The sequence below is a fragment of the Tenrec ecaudatus genome, chromosome 12 (genome assembly GCF_050624435.1).
Source record: "Tenrec ecaudatus isolate mTenEca1 chromosome 12, mTenEca1.hap1, whole genome shotgun sequence".
In the NCBI taxonomy this organism is placed as follows: Eukaryota; Metazoa; Chordata; class Mammalia; order Afrosoricida; family Tenrecidae; genus Tenrec; species Tenrec ecaudatus.
In genome coordinates this window covers 15,375,668-15,400,139 of record NC_134541.1, presented here as the reverse complement: position 1 = coordinate 15,400,139, position 24,472 = coordinate 15,375,668, and the positions used below count along the sequence as shown (strand labels likewise).

General features: G+C 53.9%; 2 protein-coding genes across 18 annotated transcripts in view; one reads left to right on the top strand and one right to left on the bottom strand.

Moving 5' to 3' along the window:
- Nucleotides 1-2,846, top strand: part of EYA2 (EYA transcriptional coactivator and phosphatase 2) — a 155,627-nt gene extending 152,781 nt beyond the window's left edge. The window contains exon 14 of the mRNA XM_075527749.1: nt 2,206-2,846. Coding sequence (XP_075383864.1) covers nt 2,206-2,286 — 81 coding nt within the window. The 3' untranslated portion in view covers nt 2,287-2,846. The remainder of the gene's footprint in view (nt 1-2,205) is intronic.
- A 9,554-nt stretch (nt 2,847-12,400) lies between these two features.
- Nucleotides 12,401-24,472, bottom strand: part of ZMYND8 (zinc finger MYND-type containing 8) — a 112,692-nt gene continuing 100,620 nt past the window's right edge. For all 17 annotated transcript variants that reach the window (XM_075528642.1, XM_075528655.1, XM_075528648.1 and 14 more), the window contains 6 exons: nt 23,299-23,379; nt 20,642-20,720; nt 18,576-18,815; nt 18,141-18,301; nt 16,848-16,914; nt 12,401-13,797 (listed from right to left, as the gene is read on the bottom strand). In XM_075528642.1, coding sequence (XP_075384757.1) covers nt 13,658-13,797; nt 16,848-16,914; nt 18,141-18,301; nt 18,576-18,815; nt 20,642-20,720; nt 23,299-23,379 — 768 coding nt within the window. In that variant the 3' untranslated portion in view covers nt 12,401-13,657. The remainder of the gene's footprint in view (nt 13,798-16,847; nt 16,915-18,140; nt 18,302-18,575; nt 18,816-20,641; nt 20,721-23,298; nt 23,380-24,472) is intronic.

Below are 24,472 nucleotides of genomic sequence, written 5' to 3'. Positions count from 1 at the left end.
AGAACCTTCACTGTGGGTTTCCAAGAGGAAGTCATTACAAGAGTAGAAAGCTGCCATTTTCTCCCAAGATGCAGCTGGTGGTTTTGAATGGATGCTGCTGCAGTGAGCAGCCCCCGCCCCCCATGGCAGCTGCTTGCTGCCCTCTCACTTGCCCTTTCCCCCCCATGACACTCACCACAAGATGGAACACTGCCGTGGGGGTCTCTCACCACAGGGCTCATGTCTATTCCGTCAATGGGAGCCCTGTGGTGTGTGCCACCTTTGGGAAGGCCGAGCTGGGGACTCTGCTGTGAAGAGCCGAGCCAGGCCACGTCCTGCAGGAGGAGTCAGACCACGTGCCTGCGCACACGGATCACCCAAGTCGTCAGTGAGGGTGGGAAGCGAGGCAGCCCCGTGACCCCTCACGTAGGTCCTGCTGCAGAAAAATGAGGTTATGCAAAAGTGGAGGAGGACCACAGCCCACCACGGAAAGACTACCTCAGGACAGAACTGCCAGATTACCTCACTGCAGAACTGCCAACCCCCTGAGAGGTGTGGCCCAGCCACTGCCATCCCATGACCTCAGGGCAGCCAGCGGTACTCCCGCCTCGCACCTCCAGATGGCCAGACGCACAGGGTGAACGTGCGGACTGACAGATCTTCTGCTACCATGCATGTGAAAGGGCGGAGAGCAAAACGGTGGATGAGTGAGAGTAGGTGCCCAAGGAGGGGGCAGAGCACAGAGGAGGAAGGAAAGGGAGTTTCCTCTAGTCTTAAAGGAAAATCTTTCCCAGAAGCCCCAGCCAGCTTCTTCATTGGCTTGGGCGAGTCACGTGACCATCCTCAGCCCAAGCTGAACAGGACGGGGAATGTGACTTTCCTGGCTCGTGCACAGGGTCTAGGTGGGGTGGTGCTCACGCCAGGGTCCTTAGGCAAGAATGTCGTGGGCAGCACAAACAGCTAAGTGCCCAACTCCTAGGTGAAAGACTGGCAGCTCAGACCCACCAGAGGCATCTCGGGAGAAAGGCCTGGGATTTGGTTTCCTAAAGATCCCAGCCTTGGGACAGACCCACCGTGCCTCCTCTCAGGCACACTGGCAGTATTTCTCCCAAGACAGGTGGGCTTGTCCTCTGGCAGCCCAGGGCACTTTCAGTGTTCTTGCCAGCGCCACACTCAAATGCATCCATCCTTCCTCAGGGCTGTGTCCAACTCTCAAGAGCAGATGAGGCAATGGGCACCACCCTGGCCTGGGTCGGGCGCACCTTCGACCTTGCTTTTCCACACTCGGGAGAGGTCTGGGGCAGCCGATGGACACGATGTGACTCCAAGCAAGACGGGAATCTCTGACGCCGCGAATCTTTCCTCCGGGTATCATGATGCCCGGCTGTGAGGATGTGGGTCTTCTCGTGGAGTGGTCATCCATGCTGGAGGACCTCAGCACGTGCTCCACGACCTCACGGTCAGCGAGCACGGCTGTGCGCCTGCATACCGCAGCCACAGCAACACACCGGCCACCCTAGTACACCTGGACCAGCGGGTCTCAACCTGGGGATGAACGACCCTTTCACAGGGGTCGCCTAAGAACATCGGAAAACAGATTTCTGATGGTCTTAGGAACCCAGACACCGCTTCTCTATCCGTCTCCTGGCGAGTCCGCCCATGCGTGAAGCACCATGCTTCAAGACAAGATTTCAGTTATTTGTCATTAGAAATAAATACTTCACAATCTAGAACTTCATATTCCTGTGAGCCATCTCAGCATTAATGATGTTCAAGTTGTAACCAGGAAAATACATCCCGCCCGTCAGCTAGTTACATGATGATTCATCACAGTAGCAAAATGACAGTGATGAAGTAGCAGCAAAAATAATGTTATGGTTGGGGGTCCCCACCACAGGAGGTCTTGGCATGAGGAAGGCGGAGAACCACTGATGTAGACAAATGGACAGACATGTGGTGGACAGGGTCAGAATTGACTGGAGGCAGTGAACTTGGATCCCTAACTAATCAGTAACACACGCAGGGAGGAGGGGAACTGGTAGTGGACAAGCCCTGGGTGGGTGGGGACTGGACTAGAAGGTCCTGCCTGATCCGGGCTGCCGGAATGGTGGGTATCTCATGGGCTGGTAGCCTGTGTGGGTGGACTCCCCAGAAGGCCTGGGTGTGGACGCAGAGGCTGCCGGGCAGGGGCAGGGTGTCACTTCATGCTGACGTCTTGTGTTACAGCACAATATGCCTTTCTGGAGGATATCCTGCCGCGCGGACCTGGAGGCACTGAGGCACGCCCTGGAGCTGGAGTATTTATAGCATTGCCGCCCAGCACCCGGACGCCAGGCCAGCAACCCCCGAAGCTGCTCTTTCTGCCCCGACGAGGCTCCCACAAGGCCAGGCGCCAATATTGCCTTCGGAATATTTGACTTTGGGGGAAGAGGGGCCGCTCAGGGTCCTGACTCACCAACAAACTGACAGAACGAAAGCCAGCCCTTGCCCGGTGGGGGCGGGCTGGCGGCGAGGGGGACAGGCATGTTTGTTTTCTTTCTCTTAATTTATGGACTTCTCTCGGTGCCCGGTCTTGCGCCCTCTGCCTGTGGAGTGGGCTTCCCTAGTCCTTGGCTGGGTTTGGGGCTTTAAGCTGGCATGCGGGGGCTCTCACTGCGGTGCTCTCTTCCCCGGGTGTGCTTTGGGGGAGCCAATCATTCTTTGAGCATTAGTGAGGGAGGCGATTCGGGGCTGTTGGGGGGACGCTTGCTGATTCCTGTTTTCAGAGACCTGGCCCTGCGTCATGTGGACAGTGCACGTGCCTTACACTGCTATCTTGTTTGCGGGCAGAGAGGTGCGCTGGGAGGACCAGTGCCCAAGGCGTTAAATAAAACCTCGTTTACATTTGGAAGGCACGGTCCAGCGTGGCTCTTCCTTTCTGCTCTGGACACTCCCACGTGTGTTGTCGGCCTTTCTCGGGACTCTTTCGGTTGTAGAAGGATGGACATTCCAACTCCAAGTGGTGTAGGCCAAAAAAGAAAAAGTTGTCTCCAGGAACCACATGTGGCTGTTTCAGGCATAGCTGTATCCAGGTGATCAGATGGCCTGTGTCTGAAATCTCAGGCAGGCTCTCCCATGCTGTGAAGGATGACACGAAGCACCTCCCAGCAAGGCCACTCTGTCACGGGGCGCGGATGTCGGGTGTCGAGTCAGTTCTGACTCCTGGCTGCTGCCCAGTCCGGCACCGTCCGCACGCCGCCGCTGTGTTGGAGTCCACCGTTGCAGCCGCCACACTAGTTCTCCTTATTGAAGATGTCCCGCGGTTTACAGCCGCGCTGATACAAGTCCCCAGAGTGTGGCCCATCCGCCTCCCTGGGTTTCCCATGGAACTGGCTTAGGGTTGGATGAATACGAAGTTGGGAATGGCTGGTTCCCCAAAGGAAAATCAAGAAACTGTTCCTAAAAGAAGGGAAAATGGGGACTGGGACTTAAAAAGATATTAATACTTTCCATGATGAGATTTCATTTTCTGGCGGGTGGGAAATAAACCAACAATCGAGTGTAGGGGGACAGAGAGGGACATCGGAAGACATTCTGTGGCCATCGTGTGCTATTGCTGCCCACAGAGGACCCAGCAGGGCTTAGAGCCATCTGATCTGGATGCTAAAGAGGCAGGCCTCTCCCTCTGCCCAGGTTGGCAGAGCCCAAGGTTCCCATGTGGCTAGTCTCCTGGCGGTAGGGATGGAGTTTCAAAGAGTTAAAATTTCTAATGAGTAGGAAGCCAATCCCAAGGGTGAGATGGACCCCCCCACCCCAGGCTAGGAGCCCCTCCAGGGGGAGCTGGTGGTTCCATCTCTGGATGGCCAGGATCAAGCCCAAAGCCTGACACAGAATGAAGTTTTGTGTAGACTGGCTGGCTAACTGGAATCACAGATGGGTCACTGGGTGGTGCATGAGCATTCAAATAAATAGATCGTTGGCAGGGAGGTAGGGGGATGGATGGTTGAGGTAAATGGTTGGAGGGCTGGAGGATTAACAGATAGAAGAATGGGTAACCATGCTGTTAGATGAATGGATGGATGGCTAGATTGTGGGTGGGTGGAGGGATAATCAGGAAAGAAAATGGACGGATGGGTAGGCCGGCTTCAGTGGTCCCTGGCACAGACTGGCAGCTCTCCAGACCACACTTAGTAGGGCAATGGGACTGTTCATTCACAAAATGCCCCTGGCTGCTCTGAATTCCGAGGTGGACTGCAGGCCTTCCGGGCCAGTGGGCAGACGGCGGGGATCTGCAGGCAGTCTCCAGCCAGCCCTCCCCCCGGGGCTGGAAGCATCTGCTGTGCCCAGGGATGGAAGTCACAAACCCACAGCTGCCATTAGGTTTTCCTCAGCTTCAAGCTGACTTAAAAAAATTAACATTGGGCCACACTGATTTATGTAATTAAAAGGTAATTACGTAAGCTGACCTTAAAAGAACCAGTTACCATTGGTCAGTTCCAGCCCCTGGGGGCCCTGAGTGTGTCAGGGCAGAGCTGTGCTCTGGGCTTTCAGTGGCTGGTGCTCCAGAAGGGGAAGGCCAGGCTTTTCCTCCTAGGCGCCTCTGGGTGCTCAGTTAGCAGCCAAGCACATGCTCCATTTGCACCACCTGGGGGCAGCGGTTCCTTGAGGGCCTGCCACTTCCCTGGCACCCTTCGTCTCCTGGGGAGGGAGCCGGGCATGAAAGTAGGCAATTGGGTCTTATTAGGTTCCCCAGCAGAGTCCTGATGACACAGTGATGACAAGTTGGGCTGCTAAGCTACAGGTCAGCAGTTTGAAACCACCATGCACTCTCCAGAGAAAGGCTTGCACCTCCCAGGAAGAGCTCGTCTCCGAGACTCCCAGGGGCACTTCTTCCCTGTCCTAGGGGCCGCATCACCTGGATGGCAGCATGTTGGGGTTTGGAGACTTCGCAGCATATCAGGGTTGGCCGTTCCAGAATCAGGCGGCCTCTGCACCCAGCTCCTCCCCAGGCCCTACCTTCAGCTCTGTCCCACCTGAGCTACAAGCTAGCCCCAAAGAACTGCTGTGGTCAGAGGAAAGGAGGGGTCCCGGCAGGGAGGAAAAAGTGCACCTGGGGATCCCAAGCTGGCCACCTGGGACAGGTTCTGAGACCGTGCTTCCATGGGCAACCCCCGAATCTGCCCAGGGGCCACAGAGGACCCCGGGAGACCCACAGGGCTTGTCTGCCCCACATGCCAGTGAGGCCTCGTGCGCATCAGTACACAGTTTGCCTTGGGGCTAGGGACGCCAACCTCCCGCCCAGTGGAAAATCTGCGGGGAATTTACAGGGGACCCCGATGGGCACAGCATCGAACTATGTGAGCTCACCTATGTGCCTGTTGGGGGTTCATTTCCTATTGCTGCTCTGGTAGGCAAACAATGGATACACTGTGGGAGGCATCTCGCTTTCCCGCTGAGGTGGTGAGACAAACTGCTCACCAGACACAACGCCCTCAAGGCTGACCTATAGCTTGTTGGTTTTCCATGCTGGATTGTATCGGAGTTTGGGCTTTATCCTAAATCCTGGAAGAGGTGAGGTTTTAAGGAATAGGGGACCAACCGCATCCCTTTTTCGCTTTATTGCATTTTTCTCTGAAAGTCCGAACAGCAAGATGGGTTCCCACTCAACACCGTCTGCACACCATGATCACTACCACTGAATGTGTTCTCTGTATCCGGACGCCATCCTCGGTGTCCGGGCCAACTGTCCCCTTCCAGTTCATGCCGCCTCACTGCCCCCCACGCGCTCACCCGTGCTTTGGGAAACTGTTGTCCTTTGGCCGCACACAGATCTGTTTGTCAATGCGGCATGCGAAGGTGCCGTTGTTCCTTTTAGGCTAACTTGCTATTTAGTTACAAGGGGACTTGCAGGGGGAGTTTCGTTCCAAGGACTAAAGAGTGCCTCTGGTGGCAGTCTCAGGGGGTTCCTCCGCCTCAGCACACCCAGCGTGGCTGGGCTGCTTACTCACACACGTGGGATTACAGTTCTGTGGATCCGCGCATTGCTGGGCGGTGCTAGAGGGGGTTTCCACTCAGGGCAACTCTGTGTACCACAGAATGAAGCACTGCCCGGCCCTGCGCCCCCTCACGATGGCGGCTGTTTGACCCCAATGCAGCAGCCCCTCTGTCAACCCACCTCCTTGAGGTTCTTCCTCTGTGACCTTCTATTGACTTAGCATGGCGTCCTTCTTCAGGGACTGGACTCTTGCTAACACGGCCAGAGTACGGGAGACAAGTCTCGTCATCCTCACTTCCAAGGAGGCTCTGTCTGTACTTCTCCCAGGTCAGACTGGTGCTTTCTCCCCACAGCCGGTGGGCGAGTCAGGACTCGTCACTGCTAGCAGCCTTCTGCGTGCTAGATCGGGTCAAGCCAAACTGAAAATTTTTAGCTTAAGTCCATAGTTGACATTAATCCGATTTACATTTTAAAAGAGCATGCGGCTGCTCTGAGGAGAATGGTTTTGTTTTTTTTGTTTTTTGGGGGGGGGAGACCTCGGAAACAGCATCCAGTCAAAACAAGTGTTCATGGGACACCTTCACAAACGCCGAGCGTTTTTCAAAGATGGTTAATCATCTCAGCCATTTGTGCCAATCTGCAGGGTACTGCAGGATCCTGGCACTAGGGTCATCCTCAGGATGACTGTCCTGGGCCCCTTCTCAGCCTCGCTCCCCAGATCTGCCATACAACCCCAAAGGCATGTGGCCAGTTCTGGGGCGTCACATTCGACCAGAATCCAAGAGAACGTTCTCTCTGTCCCTGCTTCCTTCTCTCACTTGGAGTGTTTGGAAGTGGCATCTGTCTGGCCACATGTTGTTTGTGAGGACTGAGTTACAAAAAGCCCTCCACCATTCCCCCAGGGAGATTTGAGCTCCAGCTGACCCTCACCCAGAGCCGGACAAGCAGTGGTCCGCATGACCGCCAGAGGGCAGTGCAACCCCACAGAGCTGGCTCAAGCCAAGCCAGCAGCCAAAGTCAGGCTTGGAGAACAGCCAAGCAAGCAACCCTTGAAAGGATTCTGGAAGGTTCTCCTTCCGGCTGGGCCCAAGCCTCAGGGATCTCGCTGGTGAGACTCCTGAACCATTGACCGTGAGCTCAGGTTCGTAAGTTCATTTAATAAGTTGCCCGGCTGCGCTGTTAGCAGAGGACGCAAAATCCAGGAGGGGTGGTTTGTCTTTGTTTCGTCTGTGGTTTTTCACAGATGCCATTTTTGCGTCTGCCCTGCTTGGTGCATGACTGTCGGAGCCGTTTTTTCCAGCAGTCTGTGCTCGTCTATCTCTGTGCCCCATATTGGTCATTTTTGTCACACTTCAAACTTTCCATGCTATTTGCATACTTCACAGACTAGTTTCCTATGCACTCAAACCTCCCTGCCATCGAGCCCGTTCCGACTGCCCCGTGGTAAGTCTGCGGGAGCAGCGGTTTCAACTGCTGACCTTGTAGTTAGCAGGTCACCACCACCAGGGATCTGGGAAAGCCAAATCCTCATGTGATCCAACTTCTGGAGAGATTCTCGTGATTGCAGTGCTCTGTGAAATGCATCGCTGTGACAACTGGCTCTTCACACCCAAAGCCACGTGGCCAGAGAAGCTGCCCTCCCCCACGCAGAGGTCGACAGACCCTGGAGGTTCAGCAGGTCAGCTGCCACCGGGCTGGGGACTGCTTCCTCCCACTGTTGGGCTGTCAGGGGAAGCCAGCCCCTAACACAACATTACGGGTCTGGTAGGCCCAACTATACGGTTGAGATGTATATATATTATATTGAAGTCATCAAGAGCATGAGCGATAGAAGAGACATTACAATAATGCAGTCAGACACATTTCACGGTAGCATGCTCACCTCATCCCCGCTTGGTGGTCCATGTGGAGAGAGGGGGAGGGGAAAGAGGACAAGGGGAAAGGGAAACAGAGGAGAGGGGAAGAGTGGCCAAGAGTAACCCAGGCCTATATATCTTTTGGGGCGTGCAATCCCCCTAATTACAGTTAAAGACACATGTCACAGGCAGAAGGGAGTGGACCCTACTTGTTGTGGGATAAACAGTGGTGTCTGCTTGCTCTAGATGGCTGATAATCCTAAGGGTGAATGACCCCTGATCTACTCCTGATGACCTCCAAGTGTATAGTCATTCGCAAGCAGCTGAGTTTGGAATATTTGGGGGAGACAGCTTGGGAGAAATCCTTCTGTTTCCCATATTGGGCCAGCTTTGAAGGCCGCCTGCTGTAACCTTGCCTACTATCCCTGGGGTAGCAGGTATAACAGCTCAAAGCGATCCTGGGGTTTAATCTCATATGCAGAACTCCAGTCTAGGATGGTGGGACCTGGGGCAAGGACTGTGCTATTTGGCCCATGAGTATTTAGTGAACCCTGGATGTCTGAAGTGGGGCCTTCACCCCCGTGACCCTCACCCCATCCCAGGGCTCTGAGGACTCACAAAACAAACTCACCCCCACCTCTGCCCACAAACATCCCATGGGGAAAGAAGTAGGTGCCTCAGTCCCAGGCTACAGACTTGAACGATTGGGGCTCGCAGGTCGGGAAAGGGGGGCTACAGCCACCAGCCTGGCGGGAGGTCCAGCCAGGCTCTAGTGTTCAGGAGCTGGAATGACAAAAGAGAGGGCAGCAGAGGCAAGCTGGGGCCTGCAGGAACCTGGGGCTGCCCCTGCAGCCATCTGTCACTATGGCACCTCCATGACCTGCTCAGAGGGGCTGCAGCTCCCCTTCCTTCCCCTAGGAATCCTTGCAGGTGCTCTTCATGTGATCAACTCAAACTCAGAGCAGGTGTGAGGAAGGGGATTCTGGGAAGTGTAGTTCCAGAGTAGCACATCGACTAACCTTCAATTAGATGAACCTTCTTTACAACTTGAACGGCAGCAATCTTGAACAGTGGGAGCTGTCATCCTTTTTGCCAACCCAAGGTCTTACGTCTGCACAATTTCTCACCTGAGTCAGCCCCAGAAAGCTGAAGCTCTGAGTTCGGCCAAGCTCAAAAAAACTCACTGAAGGAGAGCTGTTAAGGAGCTCATGAAGAGAAAGTTTTGAAACTGATTGTGGTAGCAATTGTACAATACTGCTTGATGTGCTTGAACTATGGGACAATATGTATTAGCGCCCAATAAAACGGGTTTTGGAATAAAAAAATCTGCCGAGTTGACTCCGACTCATAGTGACCCTACAGGGCAGAGCAGACCTGTCCCCGTGGGTTTCTGAGACGGTAACTGTTTAGAAACGATTACTGTTGTAAGAAGCCTCGTCTTTCTCCTGTGGTTCTGGTGGTGGTTTCAAACCCCTGAACTTGAAGTTAGCAGCCCAACTCATAACCCACCACACCCCCAGGGCCACCTATCCACTATCACCAATAGGGCCAAGCTCAGCCAGTTCAGGTCTATCCACATGGGAAGCCAACGGAAGTCTGTCCTGGCATGTGGAGGCGGAGGCCACACCAAGTCCAGAGTCCCCAGTGCAAGCTGCAGTGCCTGGGCCTGGTGGCAGTGGTGGGGCGGGGACATCTCCACCGGAAGGTCCTGTGGCCTCCTTTGGAGACTATTCCTTCGGAAGCAGTCCCCTGGCTCACACTGTCCCTCCCAGAGAGCTGAGAGCCACTCCCTGCCCTTCCAAAAATGGCTGCCCAGATCAGATGGGTTGGACTGGGCTGTCTGTGATTTGCGATGAATAACTTGACTGCTCTGAATTCAGTTAACTCCTGAGTCTCTGCTCCCCAAACTGTAGAAAGACCCGCCTGATACTCAGGCTGCGGGCAGCGGCCAGGAGTCCGGAATGTAGGATGTGTGACAGTACGAAGGGCGAGGAATCTGGTGGCCGGAGATTCAGGTTGGAATCCTGGCTGTGACACGGATCTGTGTGTGACCTTGGGCAAGCTGGCTCCTTTCTGAGCCTCCAGCTTCCTCATCTGGAAAATGGGACTGCAGTTACTACCACGGAAACTGAAGATTAAGGGAGGAAAGCACTCAGCACCGTGGCACTGGCGGGGGTGACTGTCACTGAAGAAGGAAGTGTGTGACATGTCAGTGGTGTGCACAGAACCATGATCTTGTATGCTCAGAGCTCCCCGCTGGCTTCCCAGCCCCTTCAGAAGACAACCCAACGTTCTCACCAGGGACCCCAGGCCACTTGTGCTCATCCTTGTGCTTTTAGCTACACCTCTCTCCCAGGCCACCTTTGAGGCCCACCCACCCGTCACTCACCTGACGGCTCATGCTGACTTCATGAAAGGTGCCAAGTTCCCAGCTCTACCTTCTACCCGGTCCCCTAGGACGACCAGAGGATCTTTACAAAGAACCGGGGAGGCCACGGTCATGATTAGGGGGTAAGCCAGCTGCTTCTCACAATGCCCCACGTGGTTCTAACACCTCCGAACTCAGTTACCCAAGCTCAGTGCCAAACCCCAGGCTGATGTCTAGTGAGCCTGCAGGACAGAGGAGAACTGCCCCTGGGGGTCCAGGGCTGTAAATCTTCGCTGAAACAGAATGCCTCACCCTTCTCCCAAGGAGCAGCTGGTGGGCTCAAACTGCTGACCTTGCTGTTAGCAATCCGTGCATCACCTACTACACCACCTTTATTAATCCAGGTAAGATCACCACTGTTGCCACTCAGGTCTACTTACACACCCTGGAAGTAAACTGGGCATGTCCACCTTAGCTGACACTGCCTGTATGTTTGGTGAATTCCCAGTGAGAATGCAGACAGGGACCACACCCGGTTCACTCACTGCTGCACTTTCAAGTGCAGGCCCCACGGGCTGCAGCTCTCCTTCAGGGCCACCAGGGGGAGGGCGTGCCAGATCACAGCAGAGGGTCCCTGGAGGTGTCAGACCATCAAGAGAAAGGACACCAGGAGCTTGGCGGCCTCTGCAGGGTCCACTAGTTCCCCGCCCCCCACTGTGTCACATTATTTTTGCTCACCATTCAAGTCAGTCACTGAGCCCCTGAAAATGCTCAATCAAGATGTCGGAGGGAGCATTCTGGAAACTCCAAGTCTTCACCCAGAGAGCTGACACAAAAAAGGGCCCTGTGCAATTTGAGCACACGGGGCACTCAGCAGTGAGCCACGAAGGTCCTGGCTCGGTTAGGCCCACTCCAGATATACACAGGTCCACCCATGGTACAGGACGAGGCCCTCCTGCACGCTTGCCTGCCATCAACCATGTGAGGATCCGTCGGTTGGGAGCTGGTGAGATGACCTTGAAACACCACTGTGGGCTAATACTGGTGTCACTGACCCCCATGGGACGGCGGAGAGCTGCCCCCGGGGTTCCTGGGTGCGAGCTTTACAACAGACTGCCAGGTCTTTGCCGGGTGGAGCTACAGGATAGGATACACTGCAGCCATTCTGTCACCAAAACTCCCAAGCAGGACGGTAACCTCCCCACGCCATGTGACTGTCGGAGCCAGTCAAGCTAGTGGAAAGCAGCCATTTCGCTCCTGCCTCACTGCCATGGAGCGCCCGGCTTGTGGCGACCCACAGGGCAGGACAGAATAGCCCCTGTGGGTTTCTGAGGTTGTGATTCTTTAGAATAGAAAGCCTCACCTTTCTCCCAAGGAATAAGCTGGTGGTTTCGAACTGCTGACCTTGCTGTTAGCAGCCCTAGGTAACCCACTACACCTACAGGGCTCCATTCTTCTCTATTGCCTGCTGAATCCTATCTACAGAGACCACCCATTCCGCTGGGAGCGATGCTTCTGAGGGCGCACTGAGCAACAGGAAGGTTTATGCTGAGTGCGCGCCTGCTTGTCAGCACCATTGTTTCAGGGTCACGTTATCCCACTGGCTTTCCCCGGCTGTGTTCTTTATGGAAAGGGGTCCTGGTTGCACAGTGGTTACAGCGGGGCAGTTTTAAGTTATCAATAATGCCCAAGGCGATCTGCACAGACAGCTGAGCAAGCCCTGGCTTCCCAGCACAGGAACACACTTAATTAACTTTATAGAATTCCTGCAGTGTCCACAGCCCGTCTCTCCCATGAAGAACGCCAAGCCCACATGCAAAGGGTCCATGTGTTCCCTAAGAGTTGAAGCCCCACCACACCCGACCAGTGGGACCTACCGGATTTCCAGGAGATCAGACCATTCCTTCCTAGTCTGACTACTCCTGAGCCGATTTTTGATCGATGTGGCTGAGTGGAAAAATTGATCCCCAAAGAGTTTCTAAGCTGCAGTCTTATCAGGATGGAGCCCTACTGGGGCAGTGACCTCAGCATTGGTTGGAAGGTCGGTACTTTGAACCCACCAACCACTCAGTGGGCCTCCTGCTATAGTCAAGATTTACCACCTTGGAAACCACCCCACCCCGCCACCTCTCTATCCCTCTCCTGGGTTTTGTACCAACCTCACACTGGTGCCCTGGACCGATGGAAAACTGCACATTTGAGGAAGACCAAGCCATTTTGCCATAAACATTTTAATTATATAAAAAAAGAAGAAATGGAAATAAAGTAACTTAAAAAACCTGGGCAGGGGCCCAAATTAGCAGCTTGTGGGGTGGGGGAGGGGAGGAGGGCGGGGACGCACGCAGGGAGAGGATGCACTGCCTTAGTCACAAAGAAACACCGCCATCCAAAAAGATATTTAAGTTTAATACAAATTTTATACAAAGAAAATGTGAAAAAATACTTCCATATGCTAAAAGCAATTATGCTTCACAAATAAGGCCAGCTAGGCTATTTTTTACTTCCTTTTAAATCCTGGCAACTGCAATTCACAAATGTTCTTTTCTCGCGCGCACGTTCTTCTAATACCGCTCTTCCGCTTTGTTTCTGGCTAACAAGGGTCAACTAGCTGGAAGCCGGGCAGCTCTCCCGGCGACAGTGAGGAGTGAGTCACCGAGTCCAGACACACGCGCCCTAGGCTCGACGCTTGGGGGCCCGGCCCGGTGTGACCCGACTTACGAGTGTCCTACCGCGGAACGGAGTGTCACTGCGGACAGCATGGCGGGCGGGGTGGCCGCGCGCCCCCACCCGGCCTCGGTGTCATGCTCACATCAAAACGCAACATCCCATCACAGAAATACGCGCATGCTTCGCCCTCGCCAACGCCCTCCGCGCGCCCTTGCCTGCGAGCTCCGGCTCCCGCGACGCGCGGTGTCCCTCCTGACGTGACTTCCTTCCGCACCGGCACGTTCCGCTCGCACAGGAACGCACTTCCGTCCGACTTAGGGCAGAGCTTCCGGTCCCGAGAGCTCGCGCTCGGCGCCATAATGACGCGAGATTTCAAAGGGAGGTCGGCCGTGCTCACGCGGGAAAACGAATGGAAACGTCACTTCCCTCGGAGCCATGGCCGCGGTCCCCCCCAGCCCGGTGGCTCCATGGTGACGGAGGAATGGGCTGGCTATCCCTTTTCTCCGATTCAAAAACATGGTTGGGTTTCACGATTTTTTTTTTAATTGTTCTGTTTTGTGTTTTTCCTCCTCCCTTATAAGTTAAAGTCCATACAAATATAAAAAGGGGCGGGTCCCTCTAGGTTCGGTGGCATCCACAAATGGTACATTATTTACATCGAAAGCCGCGGTTTCGTGGGGGTCCTCAGTCTAAGCTGCGGCGGGTCGCTGTAGTGTGGAGGCGGGCGACGGCGACGGCGACAGGGGCTGGTGCTTCCCACTTCTCGCGCCCTCGCGCTGGAGTCTGTCCGGTGGCTTTTAATTTGAGTAGTCCCTAGTCCCAGAAAGTGTCCAGCCGAGACTCCTTCGGGAGGAGGCTCTTCGTGCTGGCGCCCGTGTTGTGCTCCGAGCGCGCGGAGCCTCGCTTCTCCTCCCCGCCGCTCCAGCAACCGGCCTTGCTACTCCGGGAATGATCTGGGGGGAAAGAGCCAACAGGGGGAGATTCAGCACTGCTGCCCACCTCAATGCCACCTACACCTGCCCTCAGGAAGGCCGCCGTCGGTGCCCTCCAAGACGGGGAGTGGTGGGTGGCCCAATTACCCGGCCACCACAACCTCCCCACGGCTTCGGCGGCTAATGGTAGCTGGCTGGAAACCCAGTAGAAGCCAAGCTCAGAGACAGAGTCCACAGGCTACCAAAGAAGGCCCTCGGGGCCAGCATTCTGAATCATGCGTTGTGTTAGAGACAGATGCTGAAAGAAAGGCACCCATCTGATGGGGCTGCCCGGCCACGTCCCAAAACGAACGGTGTTTCTTTGGTTATTCACCGGCAGCCCAGGAAATGAACTTTTGACCAAATCCCACTATTCACTCAAGGGAGAGGGTCAGTATGGACAGCAGTGGCTAAGCCCATCTGGGAACACAAATCATGGAGCCCCCAGAAGGAAACGCTTGCAGTCCCACCCAACAATACAGAGTTAAGCCCCAAGAGGTGCTCAAGGAAAAAAAAAAGGGGCAGGTGGGCCTTCAAGGATGCCCGCACCTTAGGAGCGGAAGGGACCAAGAAAGGGAGTCGAACAAAAGGCCATGAAGAGGGTACCGGGAGCACTTCCACTGATGAGAAGCCTGGGCACCAGGATTCAGCAGGTTCAACCACAACTCCTGGTGACCCCATGTGTTCTCAGAGAAGAACTGGAAGCCCTCCCTCCCTGGGGTTTTCCACGGCTACTTCTTAGCAAGTAAATTACAAGGCCTTTGTTGCTGTTTCTCTTTGAGTGGCCCTGAACCTCCAACCTTGCAGTGAGCAAGCAGACCCAAGTGTGCTAATGTGCTAACCGTTTGGAACAGCAGGGATGGACTTGGAAGAGTACTCAAAAGTAGGGACATAAGTCCTTTGGGAGATGAGAGGTGCATTCTTTCCAGTATGCAGTCACCAAATTGTAGCTACAGATAACAAGCCAGGAAACAGGTGAGGGCAGGGACAGGAGACTGGGATGGCTTTCCATTGTTTTCTCTCCCTAGTTTGTTCATTTTAAGATGTTAATCAAAGCACGCATGTACAGTTGGAGAGAAAACAATGGAAAAGAAAACCATCCCAGTCTCCTCTCTCTCTCACCAACAACACTCGCTTTCACCAGCCTGCTCCCAGGTGCTTTCCAAGGAACCGGATGGAGTTTGCTGCCTAACTCTCTAATCTGTGGCACCTGCATTGCCAACCAAGAGGGCTCGAGCTAGAAGTTGTGACATCCGATGGCTTGGAGAAGAGGGTGGAGGAGTGCAGCGTGCTGCCGTGACACACCCAGCAGGGCACAGCTCCGATGAGGAAAGGGAAAGAAGCCATGGGGACAAGCCGGAAGTAAAGGATCTCTGCCGGAAATGGCAGCGCTCACCATGACCAGACGCACCAGAAACTATGGCTCAGAGACAGTCTTGAGACTGGGGTAGCTGCGTGGCTGGGACCACGTGGCTGAGAGACTAGACTGTCAACTGAGGAGACCAATGACTGTATCCTTACTGTGTGTTGCTCCTGAGACATGTGGTGAACCTATTAACTTCCCTAATAAGCCCCCTGGCCATGAGCACGGTCTGTGAGCTCCGTGTGGCCACGGCAACGAGCTTGAGAACCCACAAAGGAGGACGAGGGCCACAGGAGGAGAGGTTGGTGTTAGACTCGGTGACGGCAACTGGAGGGTGGGCATGTGTCTAACTCCTGCAACGCCTGGCCAAGGGACCCCAGGAGGCCAGGGATGTCCACCTGCACCCTGAGATGTCCTCGGCCGACAGCTTTCACTTTCCATAAATCCTTTTGCAGAATGAAATTCACGAGTATTTACCATAACCTACTTTTCAAACTTTAAAAAACACAAACTCCCTATACAATCATACATGCAATATCAGTACACCTGTATAAATCAAAGGTTACTATAAAACAAACAGAAAAACGGAGCAGGGGAGTTGAATTCTCCTCTGGTGCCGTGGCTGCTAAAGGCCGACCGACAGCTGCCCTCTGAAACAGCAGGTGGAACGATCAGGTGAGTTCCGTGTCTCAGCACCATGCGGAGATTAAGTCACGAGGAAGGAGAAGGAACTTCGTGTGGCAAGACGGCCCAAGTCAACACTCCCTCCCAGCAGAGTGCCACTCTCTCTTCAGAGCCTTCCCCAGGCACCCTGACTGTGACAACCCCCCTCAAAGAGCCAATTAAACGGGGTTATCCAGCAGAGGGCATTCTGGAGTTAAGCCCCAAGGTGTGAATCCTTAATTAACGCAGGCTTTGAATTCCTGTGAGCCATTTTGAATGCAGAGTGGGGCAAAAAAAAAAAAAAAAAATGTAGCTAAAACCACACAGGAGCGCAAACTCAGAAGTAATCGCCTTAGAAAAGCCCACTGCCCCCAGCCCACTAACAAAGACAAAAACCACTTTGTCCTGAGAGGAGAAGTTGTGTCCTCTGAGTGCCCAGCTACAAAATGAGTGGCCTCATCCACTCCTTCCTTGACTGCGGCCACTTCCTGAAGGCTGAAGGGCTGCCTGGCCCAAACGGACATCTGCTACCCCGAGCCCAAGCCAGCAGAAGAGTTGTCTGTCGAAACAAAAAGTGCTATGTGGAACCCAACTAAATGCAAGATCTAAAGGGAACTTCTGATGGGTGCGGAGAAGTCCTGAAAGCCGACTTTGCCCAACCACTCCCTCAGCCCTCAAGGACATACCCACTGCATCGCCAGGGATCCCTGAAGATTCACACCAAACCCACGACCTTCAAGTTGATCCCGACACAAGCAGCTCCGTGGAGCTGAGCAGCACTGCCTCCTAGGATCTCTGAGGCTGTCATCTTACAGAAGCAATTTTGCCAGGCCTTTCTCCCACCAAACAGCTAGTGGGCTTGAACTGCCAACCTCTCATCAGCCAAGCACTAAACCTCTGTACCACCAGGGCTCCAGTCACTCAGAAATGATGTCCCGTTGTCCCTGGCTTCCCGCGAGCTCCTATGCAAAGGCACATGTCTTTTGCTTACAAGGGGACAACATACCAGATCCTTGGTTGGAGCCTAAGAGGATGGAGGAGGGCGTCTCCCTGGAGCCAGAAAGGTCGAGAGTCTAGAAACACAAAGAGAGGGAAGAGATGGACTAAGGCGCTGGGGCCAGTGCTGTCCCTGAGAAGTCTCAGGACCCACGGAGTGCCTGCTGCTGCCCCCGAGGATCTTAGTGAGGTTAACGTGGCAGGCCAAGTCCCTTGGGCAACCCTATAGTCGCAGCTTCTGGAATGTGCAATTTCCTACACCTTATCCACTAAACACCCTCCAGATGTTGGCCACATCTAGGAATGAGGTAAGCCACGCCGTGCCATGGGTCGGAAAGCTGATTCTGACTGACAGCAATCCAACAGTTGGCCAGACTAGTCACTCGCATGGGGACAGGCGTTCACATCTTTCTCCGCGGAGCAGCTGGTAGGTTCGAACCACCAACCTTTACATTAGCAGCCAAGGACTAAACCACTAGGAGTGACATATAAAAATTCTCCTTGCCTTTGAGTTGGTTCCTACTCACTGAGACCCTACAGAACAGAGTGGGATTGCGCTGAGGGTCTCCACGATTGTAATACTTTATAGGAGCCGAAAGCCTCACTTTTCTCCCAAGGTGCAGCTGTGATCACACTACACCACCAGGGCGCCTGATGAATGACATGTACGACTTTAAAATGATACGAGTTTGTTTTTAGTTCTCATCAACCTCTTTCTGGGCTATAATAGTAGTAAACTCATGGGCTTCATGAGCTAATAGTCTGTTTCATTCCTGATACATATGCAAATACATACCTTTATAAAACTTTAAAAAGTACAAGATCCTCACTGTGCCTCCTGAAATACGTCCTGCCTACACATCCCACCAGAGCCAGAGACCGGGAGGTGCGACTTTTCCTTGTTCTGCCTCTGCTGTTCAGGATGGGCAGCTACCGTGGTGACTTAAATAAAAATTCAGTTCCTTGGCCAGTGGCGACTGTACTGAACAGAATACACCCAAGGCATTTCCGCCACCACAGAAAGTTCTAGCAGACAACAGAGCCCTAACCCTTAAGGGTTGCCAGGGGAAGGGCAGGCATCAGTTACCATATTGCTTGAGTAGGAACTTGGACTTCCCCTTGCTGCCCCTCCCCACTGAAGGCCTGGTGGGTCCTGAGAGAGGAGGAGGAGGACAGAGGGCAAGACCAGCTGCAATCTGACTGTCACACCTTGGCCATACAGAGCACTATGCCCCGGGGCTCTGGGGAAGCAGGCTTCTAAGCCTGTGCGGGGCCCACAGGGATCCGGCGCGGGGACACTCACAGAGCCGCTGTCCTTGCTCTTCTCCGCCGAGGTGTCCTTCTCTTTCGAGGCACTGGCTGCTTCCGGGGGGGCCGCCTGCGTGCTGGAGGCGGCGGCCTGGGAGGGCTTGCTTAGTGTTTCCGTGCTCACCTCGGCATCCGCTTCCTGCTGCGGGGCGGTAGCTGGGGACCAACGGGGGAAGAGCCACTGGTGAGTCAAGGCTGGATTAACACAGAGCCACTGACTCTGCAGTTAACCATCCAATGCTTAACCCAACGTGCTACCAATATGGTATAACTAAGTTCTCTGTGCGAGAAAACCTCCTAAGGGAACAGTATCTCTGCTCAGATGCCCCCATTGGCCCCGCCCTTTGCCAACCACCAGAGATGTTGGGCCTACAGGTGTGCTCTGGTGCGTGTGGCCAGCCCTGTACCGGGGCAGGCGCAGCAGCCGCACCTGACTGGGTGCAGGACTTCATGTGCTCGGGCCAGTGCGCCTGCTGGCAGGGGTAGTCACAGTAGCTGGTGTTCCAGCAGCAGTAGAAGATGGCCTCCTTCTTGCAGTTGGCACACCACTGCTTCTTTTTGGTCTCGTCCACCGCCTGCTGCTTCTCCAGCTCCAGCTGCTTCTTCACCTCGGCGATGAGCCGGTCGCGCTCCTGCTCCAGGCTCTGCCGCATCTCCGCCATGGTCAGTTCTGCAGTGGGAGGAGGACGACGCTGGCTTTCTTACCCACCCCCCAACCCCCAGCACAGGGAACTCAGAGGGGATGAGGCAGAGAGCCCAGGGAGCACGTTCAGAGAGGGGCCCGTGAGTCCCGGTGTGGAGCGGTGCTGACTATGGCGTCTGGGGGAGGAAGCCAGGGAGGAGCCCCCAGCCCGCCTCAATCTGTACAGGGCTGCTGTGATCAGACACTATAACGGCCGGCATGAACAGAGCCGACGTGGGAAGGGCACTGTGGGAATTCCACAAACACCGATTTTCCCCTAAAATCCACTTTGGTTGTTTTGTCTTGTACATAAGCCATTTCCTCCTGTCAATCGAATACTTAGCAAAAACAAAATTTAGTGCCGCCGAGTGGATTATGACTCATGACCCAACTACTGAATTCATAGCAGCCCTATAGGACAAGGGAGAGCGGCCCCTGTGGCCTTGAAGACGGTAACTCTTTATGGGAGTGGAAAGCTCCCTTTCTTCTGGTTTCGAACTGCTGACCTGGCGGTTAGCAGCTCAATTTAAGGATCCACCAAAGTCCCTTCTATCAAATACTCCAACTACAGTCACTACATAAATATTAACAAATCTGATCCTGATGGAAATCCCTGTTCACAGATGAAGAAACGAAGGCAAAGAGTAGGTCAGAGCTGGGGCTCGAACTCAGTGCAGCTTTTCTATGGCAGTGGGTTGGTCAGGGGGCTAATGTGGCAACGAACGGTTGAGATTTTTATAATCTTACTTTGAATTCTTAAGTATATTAACAATTGACCTGGGAGCAAACTCATGATTCAGAATGAAGAAACAATTTAGCAGCAACGGACTTAAGCACTGGAGCCCAGGTGATGCAGTGCTTAACCAGTTGGGCTGGCTTGCCACCAAGTCAGCAGTTCAAAACCACTAGCCGCTCAGTGAGTGGAAGATGGGGTTTTCTACTCCCATAAAGAGTTTCAGTCTCAGAAACCCATGGGGGGCAGTTCTACCCCGTCCTATTGGCACCCTATGCGTCTGCATCGACCTGAAGCCAGTGGATTTGTTTTGGTGACTTAAGCCATCTGTCACAGGTGAGCGCCTAGGTAGACCCCTGGGCACTGGCTTGGAATGAAGCAGCCTGGTAGTGGCCAGCCTCCTGACTCCTCGCCTCTTCCTCCATGAGGGTCTCAAATGGATTTGATGTTGGTGGAAAGGTCTTTGAAACACCCACATAGAATGCTGGCCAAAAGAGCCGCCCACTAACCTCACCCAGGAACCAGAGCGACACTGAGGCAGCCAGCGTGCCTGCAGATGAACTACACCTGTGTGCCCCCAAACCACCACCCCCCACCTGTCTGTGCCTCCGTTTCTTCCCGTGGAAACTGTAACGAGCCAGTTTCACAAAATGAAACCATCCAAAAGGACTCCGAACAATTCCTGATACGGAGTGGAGCTCACATTCAGCGGCTGCACATTATTATTTGGGACATTTGTTTGGAACATTTCCTTGTGGTTTTTGGTGAAAGCTGACCGACAAGCTAGGTTCGCATCTGCCGGCTTCCCCAGGAGTCGTCCGTTGACACTCGTCAACAAGTTTACAACGTGCCGACCACGCTCCTTGTCCGACTGCTCGGCTTTTGGTTCTTTTGGAGCAAGAAACCAAGACCTACATGTACACCTGCAGGAGTCTGCCTGCCAGCAAGGTGAAAGCCACACTCTCCTCAGGGCTCTGCACTCCTGGGCCTGCCGCCAGAGGGGTTTCAACAGCCACACGTAAACCTTCCCCACGACAGTGCACCCCTTTACTGGATGGCCCTCCGCCAGGAGGGTCCTTACCCAGGTTGTGTTTCATCTCAGAGAGCTCCTGCTGGTGCAGCCACTGCAGCTTCTCGATCTCGATCCTCAGCCTTCGGATCTGCAAAGACACAGAGAGGGCCCTCAACAGCTACTCGGGGCGAGGTCACTGGCTGGATCCAGAAAGTCAACATCCCGCCAGCGGGCACCGTTGTTGACATCTCGCTGGTCATCCAGGAAGCACTTGGCGAGGGTCTGGGCTCAGCTTCCCACAATTGAGAAAGGTGCACGGGGCCCATGGTTTAACTCAAATTCATGGGAAACGCTACTCTCAGAAAAGCAGCCACAAACAGTTCACCTATTCCAAGAAGCCCTGGTACCAGGAAAATCCGACTCACAGTGAAATTAAAGGCCAAGTGTTTGTGATAAACAGCTGATAAGAGAAAGAAACACAGGCAGGTGGGCAGGGCGTCATTCGAGACTGAGACACAGAGGCTCCTTGAGGGGCAGGGATTCAGCTGGAGTCAAACTCCTAGGAATGGAAAACACACTCAAGTCCAGCTGAGCAGAGAGGGGGCAATTTAAGGCATTTATCCCAGTGGTTACCAGGAGGCAATTCTGCCCCCTCGCCACACCCAGGGGCGCGGTAATGCCAGGAGACATGGTTGGCCATCACAACTGGGTGAGGTGGCGGCTTGCTATCGGCAGCTGGTCATAGCAGCTGGTGGGTGAAGGCCCAGGAAGCGGCTGCAGTGCTCAGGACCACCCCCCACAACTCTACAGTGCTGGGAGCGCCAAGCGGAGAAACACGCTTAGGCACACCCATCTCACGAAAACCGTGGGAGACAGAGCACATATTACTAGGAGCATCGTGGCTACATGCCAGGAAGTTCTACCCTAACCTATAAGGTCGTGGAGTCAGAATCCACTTCCTGGCAGTGAACTTGAGTTTTGGAGGACACAGTAAGGTGCCCTGGTGGCACAGCTAAGCACAAGGTCAGCGGCTGAAATCCTTGCGAGAAAGAGAATGCTCTCTTCTAAGATACAGTTGTACTCTCAGAAACTCTGCCCAGGGTCACGAGGATTCAGAATCAACTTGATGGTAAGGGGTTTGGGTTTCCGGTTTGGGACTACCGTATATACTCAAGTAGAGGCTGACCCGACTATCTGCAGTGGCACCACAAAAACAGCATGCCCAATGTGCCGAAAAGCCCAGCTTATACGCAAGTAAATACGGTCATTAGTATTCCTAAAACAATGCTCTTCTGGCATTCAAGGGCCTCAGAGGCAGCCTTGTGGGCCTGCACGTTCGCTCATGCCAGTTCCTGCCTGACTGGAGGGTGGGAGAGACTTGTCGGAAATACGGTTCTCCACAAGGGGAGCACACGCAAACACAGGAGGACGTGTTAGTTCTGCACGGTGGTCGTAAGAGAAATGCACAGGGGTGGCGTTAGAAGACAGAATGGCATTTTCTCATCGTGTCGGAGGTTAGAAGCAGAATTCGGAATGCCTGCTCTAGAAGGCGCGGTCTCTGCTGGCCTGACATCTCTCTCCCCATCTCTGCTGGCTTACGTTGCTCTTCTTCGTGGTAGATACTTTTACATTAACTGGAAGCTGTACAGAAGTTTAGGGATGGGATCCAACCGGTCAATCAGGTCACAGCCAGATGCTCTCTCCTTGGGGGCCTGGCCTCCTTATAAGGGGAACCTGCGAGTCCTCTCCTCCTCCGTCACTAACCCTGGGAGCTGCCGGACCTTGGATTCACGCGGTCGGCACCAGCCTTGGCGGTCATCTCCCTGGATTCTGCATCATGGCACGTGGCTGCGCGTGTGACGAGGGACTGCTGGGCTAGTACTGGGCTTATGTACTTGAGTTGGGACTGGGATGCTTGCTCAAAATATAGTTACTTGTTGATATACAGCTTTTTCTTACACGAGTGTCCCTGGATTTGTCTCTCTAGTCAACAGGCCTAACACATCTTCTAAGGAGCTGGCTTGAAACCCATCCCACACCAACGTTGCCTCGTTCACATCACAAAGAACACACTCCCAAGTGGGATGACAGGCACAGGCAGGCCCCCACTGCCATCGAGTCAATTCCAACTCACAGCAGCCCTCTAAGACAGAACCGCCCATTTACAGCCTCATTTGAATCCCAAGGAGCAGCTGGTCGGTTTGAACCATCAACCTTGTGGCTAGGATTCTACTGCCGACAGTACAGCACCACCAGGGCCCCTTAACCATGGGTGGAAGGCATAAAATTTACAGCACCTATTTTGGATCACACATGGCAGAATGGATTAATCAGTCTCTGAATTATTTTCACCATCTGAGTGTGAATCTAACCCTGTATCTGTGTGTGTGTGTGCCCACGCATGCACGCACACGTAAGCATGGAGGAGTGGGGAGGGTCTTGTTCAAGTGTAGATTTTGACTCAGTCGATCTGGAGTCAAAATTCTCAGGCGGAGCTGGTGTGGGTGTGTGTGGGGTCTCAAGACCTGCAGTTGATCACACAGAACAAGGTGCAATCCCCACAGACTGGCTGAAGCACGAAACACCTTCCCCATCAACTGGGACCACACCCACCCACCCCACCCCACCCCCAGCCAGCCTGGAGAGTGGAGCCAAAAGGGCTTCCCAGAGTGGCTTCGGCGTGGCACCGTCTTGCCAGCTGCCTGTCACAACGTGCAGACTCTGACCTCGGCGATGGTGCTTCCGGTGGTGTTTTTCGAAAGATCGTTGTAGATTTCCGTCATCGTTCCTTTGATCGCATCCATCATCTGAAAGAGGAAACAGGTGATTCAGGGACCACTTCCAGGCGTCATCGACTGTGCCGGTGCTCCCAGGGGGACACTGGGCAGTGGTGCCCAGATGCATGCCTGGTTGTCATAATTGGCGTGCCGGAGGGACAAGGGATACTGCTAAGTATCATGAGACACCCAGGGAGGCCTGCAGCAAGTCACCCACAGCGCCCAGGATGGGGGACCATTCACACAGCCAAGCCAGTTTGTTGTGTCATAAGGTCAAAGTGAAGCATGGAACTTGGCCCCCATACGGATGGGCTTAGTGTGTTGTTTTCTTAAAGACAACGGGATTTATGGAGATCTAATTCACACACCAAACCCTTCACCTCCCTGAAGTGTACGATTCGGTCGCCTTTCAAAAATGAGAGACTAATTACAGGCCCCCCCTCTTTCTGAAGGTACGTGAAAGGACTAAATGAAAAAATTGTGCAAATACTTACTATGGAGTATAAGTTCATTAAGAAACGCCCATTTTTTGTGTGTGTTGGGGGACAGGGGAACAGCCAGTCCACAGGAGCCAAGAGTTACCTAATTGATGTAAAAATCCTTTAAAAAGGCAACTAACGCCCTTTTCACCCCAAATGGAAGCAAAACAAGTACACTATCTATTGAGATTTCTGTTCCCAACTTCCTGTGAGAGCAACACGGGGTACACTTCTGGCAAAAAAAGAGCATGTTTTACAAGGCTTCTCCACCAGCCCTGCTCAGGGGCGGGCTCATCGACCAACCCTCCACCTCGTCAAGAAGACAAGGTCAAAGTCATGTGCTTCAGGAGAGCAGCTGCAGGAAGTAGATGGACTTCCATACATCACTGTAGCAGGTGCGACCTCCCATTCTGAAGAAACCAGGAATCTGTGTCGGCTGAAAGCTCAGCATTAATACTCTTCTGGCATGCACACATATCTGGGCCTTCGGACGCCCCACCCTGTCCGTTTTTCCCTAAGGCAAAGGGAAGCCTATGGAGCAGGCCTTTCCCTCCATTTTGTTGGAAGGAGAAAGGCAGTAGCAGAGGGTGGGTGGGATAGAAATGGTGCCTGGATTGAGGAAACTGCTTCCGTGCCAATGCTGG